Below are 9,536 nucleotides of genomic sequence, written 5' to 3'. Positions count from 1 at the left end.
CGCCTTTGGATTCAAATATTATCGTATACGAATATTAAGTTCACTTTTTAAAATCATCTCCACGATGATAATTATATTATATCCATCGCAAATCAGTATTTTTTTTTTTTTGCTTTAAAAAAATTGTTCTATCGAGAGCAATCCCGCATTCGTTTAAATTGCCAGCGTACATTTGTCATGTCAGTAATATACATTGTCCTTTATAAGACGGCCGTGTATACGTATTGTAGAAAAGTTGTGTTTAATTACCATGCATTGGAACCATTTTATTAACACATCTACCAGTTCTGAAACAATTCATAATGTCTCCGCTACAGTAAAACAGTGGGGGCGTTAAACATGTGTGCGTCCAGCTCTACAAGCAAATGCACTGTCGTCTAGGCGACGGCCTGAATACAGCTAGCGACTCTCCTATCGATCGGTTACCTGAGTCTCGTAATGAATCTAAATATAGACAGGGGCATAGTTATGAAACAAACAACAAAAATAAGGTCAAAGAGGTTCATCTATATGAAATGAAAATGTATATATGAATAAAAACATTTGGGAATTTTATATGGAATTATTTTTGCGCACTACATGTATCAGTTAGTTCATTACAAGAAGCCCTTTCATAACCTCATAAACGTGCGCACCCCCACAAAAATGGACCAAACTGACAACAATTGTTTCTTCAAATACTGACTATAAATTACGAAAACATTAAATTGAATACTAAAGAAGGATTAAAAATTAATTTCTTTACAACTTTGCTTCAATAAAGCAGTAGAAATTGTTATTCCTTTTTAAGTTATTGACAAGAAACTTTGGACGCCTCTAACTCCCTAATTATAAGGGCTAGCTCTTTTTTCGGCATACCGAATGAAAGGCCTGAGTAAGACCAAGAACTTTTAAAATACATGTTATAACAAATTTTTATCAGGTAGAAAACTAACACAGAAAATACGCGAATTTTTTTGATTTTTTTTCTTACCTTTGTTTCAACATCTATACCACCCCTTTTATTTGCATTTAGATAATAAATAAAATATATCTCGCACAAATTCAATGAATCAACTTCCAAACCAGCCCATCTTTGAGACTCTGCAAGTCATCGTTAAAGCTAAACCCCCTGGACAAAAGAAGTCGTTAAATTTTACTAAAAGGAGAATAACTCAAAACCGGATAGGGATTTTCCTCAACTAAAATATGCAACAACAACATCACGCGGTATGTTATCAGTCCTGAAAATTTCAAAACAATCGGTGAACAAACGAGCGAGATATTAAGGATCAAAGTTGGCGTCTAGAAGAAAAAAAAATAATAAGAAATTTGAAAAATTTTCAGAATAATAGTAAGGTTTTCCGCTCCCAGCGGAAAACCTTAAATATCAAGTGAGGTATTCGAGTTACTTTTTACATAACGTCACAATATTTGTACCCCCCCCCCTCAACTTTCAGACTTTGTAATGCATTTTGCTCATGAACCAATGCATGATGTTGACAATCAAAATAAATGAACATTTAAGGAGGGAAATGCAATCAATTTATGTTATAATAAACTCTTAATTCATCAAATTTCGTATGATTTTTGGCAAGTTTGCTACAACTTTTATGACCACAGAGTTGATTTATACCATTAGACATGACTCCTACCCTTTATTTACAAATTCAATGTAGGTTAAATTAATCTTTCCCTAAAATACATATAATAAATCATTGGTCTGACATTACTGGATGTCAAGTCAGTTTTAAATGTTGCACAGTATTTCAAGCATATTCCATTTTTTGATGATATATGGAAGATTATATACTAGTAAGTGCAAAAAGGTCATTTTGATATGTTTCATATAAACGTTATCCAACTTAAAAAATTATATAAAAAAAAAATTGTCGCATAACCAGTTAATCAATACAACAAGAAAAAAGATGCTACTGTGGCAGAAAACTGGGTTTTTGTGTGAACAGATATCCATAACCATTTGTCAACCCTGAATTGATAAAGACTACATATCTAGAGAAATGAGTTACTCTCTATGCAATATTTTGCAAGAAAATGAGCAAGTTCAACAACTAATATTTTTCGCAAAAATCCAATGAATCCACATCTTTGGTTAATGCACAAATGACCTGATAAACAAACACTTCCTATCAATATCTTGAAAACTGTAGTAAGGGTTATCTGTACAGTAGGGGTATACTATACACAATTTTTACAATAAAAAGATCAACAAATAGCATTTTTTTTACAACTTATCAAAATTCAAAATGCACATCTCTAATGTATGCATATACAATTGATCTGCAAAATAATTTATTAGAGTGTGTGCATACATTTAATGAAGATAAATAGTTTTACAGAACACTCATACAACATTCAGCAATAGAAAACTATAATATACATGTATGTAATACATGCCATAGTGGATTTCAGAAATATAAAAAAAAGAGAGCAGAGTTTATGTTGAGGCCAATGGGCCACATAATTACCTGAACAACAGAAACTCTTCTAGAATCTGCAATATGTATGTGACAATGTTTTGCATAGTAATCTCATAAATTGTCGCAGCACTAAATGTTTTGAAAAGAAATTTTACAATCTACCAGTACTTATTTGAACCTCTCTCATGAAACACAAAGTTATGGTTTCAACAACTGGTATAGCAATTTTAAAGAAAAAATCAAAGAGTGAAAAGTTTACAGATGGTTGGACAGACCAATGGGCAGAAGACAGACATCATATGATCAAAAGAGCTTAACCTTTGATACAAAGACATAACAATATTGTTACTCTTCATGAGCTTTTAAATACTCAACCATTTTATAAACAACTTTTCCTTTCATACCACGTTCTCTTAAAAGAGTTTTAACACCACTAAGCTCATCATGCTTATGAGCAAGCATGATACAGTAACCGCAACGTTATTCTTTACAAGATAAACGATAGGATAGGATTCACGCACGATAGGATAGCATTAACGCACGATATAACAGTATACACGCACGAAGGGATAGCATTAACGCACGATAGAACAGTATACACGCACGATATGATAGGATTGATACACGATAGGAAAGGATAAACGGTGTTCATGATAAACGTATGATCGCTTTAAACGATATTTACGAACCAGGCACGTAGCATCAGGGGGGGGGGGGGCACTTTTTTTCGCAGGAACAAATTTTTTAAGATTTACAGATAAAAAATGGAAGAATCATGGAGTTGGCCCCCCACTTTCTTGGGAGTATGTAAAAAATTAATATGAAAATAAGGTTATATATTATATAGTACGCTAGTACGCCCCCCCCCCCCCCCCCCCCCCCCCCCCCCGGATAAGGATTTTGAAGATTTTAGGAAACTTAAAACTTTCCTTTTTTTTTTCTCTTTTTTTTTGCTTGTCAAGATTTTTTTGGATGAGTCTGCCCCCCCCCCCACTTTAAAAAACGATGCTACGTGCCTGCGAACAAACTGATAATGGCAGAATTTGAGAGAGAACACGTACAAATAAAGATTTACGTGGAATTTCTTTTTAGTAACAATTGCCGAGTTGTTAATCATCGCTGCATCATTTATAGAATGTATAAAAAGGACCAGTTAATTTTTTTCAACTAAAATTATGAGCTTTAATGATCAATAAATTTTCTGTTTTGGTAAAATTGTTTTCATTACCGAACACACAAGCCGATCACCGCGAATATTTCAGCTCGAGATTTTATCACTCGGAAAATAGCGGGTTTACTTATATAAATCCAACTGTATAAAGTAAATATAAAATCTATTAAAATCAATTATATAAATCCAACTCTTGCATAAAGAAATATGAAATCTATCACAAGTAAATTTCTTTCTGTATAAGAATATGATGCATTAAAAACGACTTATTAGAGACAATTTAAATAAATATTTACGCAGATACACATTCCGCGTAAGATTTGTTAACATTGTTTTCATTACCACACACCCTAGCTGATTGCCGAGAACATTTCAGCCTGAAATCAAATATCACACGGAAAATAACGGGTTTAAAATACAACTCGGGTTTTAATTAAATATAAATTATATCATAACTAGTTTTGTTTCCGTAAAATATGATGCAACAAAATTATATTGCATAAAAGTTAATGTTTACGCAGGTATACACTCTGCGTACGATTTAATATATTCGATATACAGGTAAATATGTTACCTTGTTCATAAGAACTTCGTTTTTCATTTTCAATGTTAACAGATATGATTTACATATAATATTGGTTAATTTTGATCTTAAAAATTAAAAAATTAGAATCCTGACGGAATGTTGGATAGGATTTTACAAATCTTGTTCGATAAATATTCGTATACGGTGCACCGAACGAGTTGCAACTTAGTAATAAATGTACTTGCTTATGAAAAAGGCACGAAACAATTAACACGATAGGATACACGGAAGAATTGTTGAAATTAAACGATAAACCTGATAGGATTAACGCACGATAGGATAGGATTAACGCACGATAGAACAGTATACACGCACGATAGGATAGAATTAACGCACGATAGGACAGTATACACGCACGATACGATAGGATTGATACACGATACGATAGGATAGGATTGTAAAAAATAACGTTGGGGGTACTGTATGCCGGAATCCTAGACCAGATCCTGCAATCTTTCTGGATGTTGCGACTGACAATGCCTTGTTTTCCACCATAGTTTTGAAAGATTTCTGGAGGATATGAATATGAAAAGGAAAGAGATCCTCAGAATGGCAGTCAACTTTTTAGTGAAAAGTTCATGCAGAATTTTGACATCCTCTAGAGAATTATGTGCAGCATAAGATTTCCCTAGCAAAATGTTCACTAAATTGGACTGTTTGTAGTTCCCTACATCTTCTTTCTTGTACAGTTTATGTGCAAGTTTAAGCGTATCTGCACATCCATAAACACACTGAATGAATTCAGAAAGCATGCTGCATTCATGTAATTTATGACAAAGGACGGGAATGTCATATGACATTATATTGTGACCTACAAGTATAGGGTTGGCATGACTTTGGAGATATTCCAAAAATTTCAATAAACCTAATCTCAAATCTGTTGATTCCACTTCTCTTCCATTGTAATAGACAGTGTTTTTTTTTCGAATGAGAAGGTAATACCAGATATTGCAGTAGAATTTTTGCTGATTGGCTGATTTGGTCGTATATAGACGTTAAATTCTGTGATGCCATCAAATGCAGAGAGCTGAACAATGCCACTGTCCCGACTTAAACCAGTTGTTTCGATATCAAACATGATATACTCTCCCTTCTCTGGATCAAGTTTACCTGGAACAAAATTGCAGAAATGATAATGTGTCATAAAGCTGTGCATTTACTCATCCAATCTTTAAAATACATTTGATTTATTATAAATTCAATTCTAAAAGTACGTAAAGGAGTAAAAATTAATCTCTTGCTATTTTTCAAATACATGTATATTAATAAATTTATTTTAAAATTCTTTATGTTGAAGGTTTTAAGAACTTCGATCCATGTGTTTCAAAATTTGTAGATCATTTTAATGGGCCCTTTGCTAACAATTTTCCATCATCAACAATAACTAATGGTACATAATCTAAATTCATTTATAATAAAGTACATGTAAAAGAATTACATTTATCTTTTTATTTACCTGGAATGCTCTCAATATCCACCTCTGCAGCAGTCTCTATATTGCTTCCATATGTGTCTCCTTCACGCAAATGTAGGGAATACTCTCTTTTTTGTTTTCTTTTCTGAAATAAAAATTATTGGTACATACGCATGTACATTGTACTCTCTCTCTCTCTCTCTTTCTCTCTCTCTCTCTCTCTCTCTCTCTCTCTCTCTCTCTCTCTCTCTCTCAATAATGGTAAATCATTAGGTAGCTCTAGTGATTTTTCTAAGACGTATTAGGTTAAATACTTAAAAATATCTGCAAGGAAGTGTGAAACAGAGTGAAGAACTAATTATCTGATTATATACTCATCATTCTCATTTGAACAAATTTTTATATTTTAAGTAAAAGTGGAAAATCATAATAAATAAATATAAACAATTTTATTCTATTAATAATATTATAAACAACACCTGTAGAGTATTTTTTATGCAATATGTGAATTACATAATATTTTTATAAAGAGTAATCGAAAAAGTAATAATAATTACTGCATTTTTTAGCTGTAGTCGGTTAAATTACATTAACAAGTAATCAAAAATCTCTTTGATTACAGATTACTGTCAATTACTTGAAAAAGAGTAATCATTACAATCGATTTTGATTACCCCATGCCTGGTCATCAATATTTTTTTGTGATGTAATAAATTTCTTATGTTCCTCAATCAGAAAGATATTTAAAACTGACATGATTGTATATACCCCCCTCCCCAAAACTTGTCATGTTTCAGGTACTTTCATTTTTAAGCTAAGGCTTTATAGAGCTTCCAATTTATAAAAAAAGAAAAACTCTCTTATTGTAATTGACCTGTGAACTTGAAACATGGCATTGCATTTTAGCTTTTTATTATTTTTGTACATCATTACCTTTAGCAGAAGTCGTCTTCTTTTGAAAGCAATGGATGACTGTCGTTTTTTGTTCCATAGTTTCTTCTTGTCCATTCCAATGCCATGCAATTTAGAGACAACCCCAGGTGAAAGAAGGGCATCTTCATTAACCTATTGTCCGGAGTAATAAAAAATGAATTAATTAAGTAAATGAAAAAAAATGATTGTTAAATAGCCATTATGAAATATTAATGTTGAGCGACAAAGCAATAAAGAAGAGTATGACCACAATTATAAATAGGCTTGAGTCCAAGACTCTTGAGTTTAAAATCAACTCTTAATGACTGCACTGAAGGATTAGTTAACCTTATCCTGTAGAAGGAGCGTGTCAGTTCTGAGCCTAATATACACAGTATCACATAATAGTGGCATATCTTTTAACTAAATACATTTACAATATTAATCATGATAAAAAATTGTTTTATTCATACTTGACTGATATATGTATATCCTTCATTCTTCTGTAAAACAGCAGCTGATACTCTTGAGGCCAGTGATGTTGTTCCCCCATAGGCACTGAAATTAAATCAAAATAAAAACTCATATTCTCACACAATAAGATTTGAGGTAGTCATTTGAAGGACTAACTATAGATCTTGGCATGCAAAGATAACAGGTGCTTGTAATTTATAAGCACCTAGAGACTATATAATTGTACAGTCATAGGCAATCATACATTTATAGAGGAAAAAGATACGAGGCTAATGTGCAACAGAATGGGTGCTCACAAGAACTCACTCTGTTAAACACACCTTTATGAAGGTGATCGCGCCTCAGTGCTCGGGAGCACCCATTCTTTTGAACATGCCTCTGATTTACATTCATCTGCTTTGAGTTTCTCATATTAATCAAGATATATACACTTAAATTAGTTGTGGCATTGATTTTGTGTGTTTTAGAAAAAATTAGGTACTTAGATTTGAGGTATATCATACATTAATTTCTCACCGGTTCTTTGGTGCTTTACTTGCAACCATGTTGTTGAAGTTTTCGTTGCTCTGGGTGGAACCAAGGCACCCAAGCTGTGGTAGTATTCGCTTTAGGCTTAGAGTTATTCTGTTTAGAGCTTCCCTCAACATTTCATCATTCAGGGGTTTACCATCAGGCAGATATTTCATTCTATCAACAATTTTTTTTAAGTATTTTGTTATATTACCCGGTACATATGGCTTCATATCAATAAATAAATCATACTTCTAATATAGAGACATATCTACCATTCATTTTTATCCGACTGAGTGTTAAAAGATAAAACAAATTGTTTGATAAAGATGTATGCTCCAAATGTACACTATCAAAGAGCTTACTAAATCTACTACCAACCTGTAACTTTTCGGATTTCTGTGGTAGGCACACCAACTAGTTGAACACAAATTGTGTTCACCAAATATGTGGGGTACAACTATGTCTAATTTCCTTCCAACTTCCTCTTCCGATTGCCTTTTGATGGACAGAGGGTGCATATAACATTTTGTAATGTAACAAATAACTCCCTCTTGCTTCAGTTGCTTATGGGATTTTGAGAGACTGTATACTTGTTTGGTTATGCTTTTCTTCAAATGATTTTTATCACATCTATTTCCAAACTTTGGAATTCTGCTTTCAGTCATGCTGCAGTAGTGGAGTCATTGTCTGCATGAATGGCACTGATCTCAAACCCATCGTCCTTTAGCCTTCTCAACATACTTGCTGCCATGTCCGACTCCATTGCCTTACTTGAACCTATTGTAAAACAAAAAAAGTCAGCACTGTGTTACTCACTGACCGCTAATTAAAAAGAAATAATATAAATCCTTAGTTCAGGTATATACTCTAGCTAGCTTGTTTAGAGGCAATTGAATTAAATTGAATATCTCAAGTACATTTTACACCTAAACATCATGCAATTGTAGAAAAAGTTATTTTAACCGTACAGTTTAAAAGCTATTTTGTAAACCATTTCATGAAAGACTTTGTATTCCTTTATACATGTGCAAAATTGTAAATCATACATACTGGTATTTGTATAATATTAATTAGATTTAAAAATCTAGGATTAAATCACATATTAAGTATATCCTATATATTGATATGAACATGCAATAATTTAAATTAAAAATAATAAATAAATTAAATATTTCGCATTCTTACCTTCCCAATTACTGTTACAGACATGAGGTGGAACTGTCTCTCTTCTCGAAAAATGATGCGTACAAATGCTGCATAACCGGGTTCGGTAATCAAAGTCTATCACTTTATCTGTATTTGGTCCAACCATGCTACTATGGCCTGTAAAATAATAAAAAGATAATTTAAAAACTAAACCAAAATTCATATACAGATATATACTTGTTTTCATATATAATTTGGTTGGAGAGAGAGAGAGAGAGAGAGAGAGAGAGAGAGAGAGATAGTTCTATACAATTGGTTATAAAATAAAATAAAAAAGATAATGAGCACATAAATACAAACACAATTTCTGTTAATTAAGTTGAATATCATTTCACCTGTATTACTGTTATACTGGCATCCAGATCCACGTGTCTGCCATGCTGCGTCAAAGCTTGCTTCCATGCTGGTGCTCTCTGTGCTTTTTTTCTCTTTATCTCTCGCTCTATCACATGACTGTTTTGCCTTCAAACATTAATAATATGGTTTAATTATGTCCTGTAAAAAAACTGAAAATAAAATCTTTTTGACCTGCCAGAATGCATATATTTATCAAAAAGTATTTTTTTGAGTTAACAAAGATTTTATTAGATTCACAGCAATTGTGGTTTCATTAATATTCAAGGGTATCAATTTTCGTAGATGCAGGTCTGTAGCTCCGTGTCTGAAAAATTTGTATGGAGGACCTCCAAGGTCCTCCATTTGATTTTTTTCAGACCGGGAGTGGAGTACAGACCTGCACATGCAGCTACAATTTTTAATGGATCAAGTGAAAATCACATTTAATTTCATGGATAAACTTAACAATGAAATCCACGAAAATTGGTATTTAGCAAATATTTA

General features: G+C 32.6%; 1 protein-coding gene across 1 annotated transcript; it reads right to left on the bottom strand.

The window, feature by feature from the left end:
• Positions 1-4,605: 4,605 nt before the first annotated feature.
• LOC117680642 (uncharacterized) lies at positions 4,606-9,161 on the bottom strand. Its single transcript, XM_066073566.1, has 8 exons — positions 9,032-9,161; positions 8,676-8,813; positions 7,869-8,267; positions 7,494-7,664; positions 6,977-7,061; positions 6,525-6,656; positions 5,634-5,736; positions 4,606-5,287 (listed from the first exon to the last, which is right to left on the bottom strand). Exons 3-8 carry the CDS (start codon positions 8,153-8,155, stop codon positions 5,049-5,051), a joined length of 1,017 nt encoding a protein of 338 aa, XP_065929638.1. The 5' UTR covers positions 8,156-8,267; positions 8,676-8,813; positions 9,032-9,161; the 3' UTR covers positions 4,606-5,048.
• Positions 9,162-9,536: the final 375 nt, after the last annotated feature.

The sequence above is a fragment of the Magallana gigas genome, chromosome 10 (genome assembly GCF_963853765.1).
Source record: "Magallana gigas chromosome 10, xbMagGiga1.1, whole genome shotgun sequence".
Classification (NCBI taxonomy): domain Eukaryota; kingdom Metazoa; phylum Mollusca; class Bivalvia; order Ostreida; family Ostreidae; genus Magallana; species Magallana gigas.
Note: the sequence above shows the minus strand (reverse complement) of the source record. Positions and strands in the feature narration are given on the sequence as shown.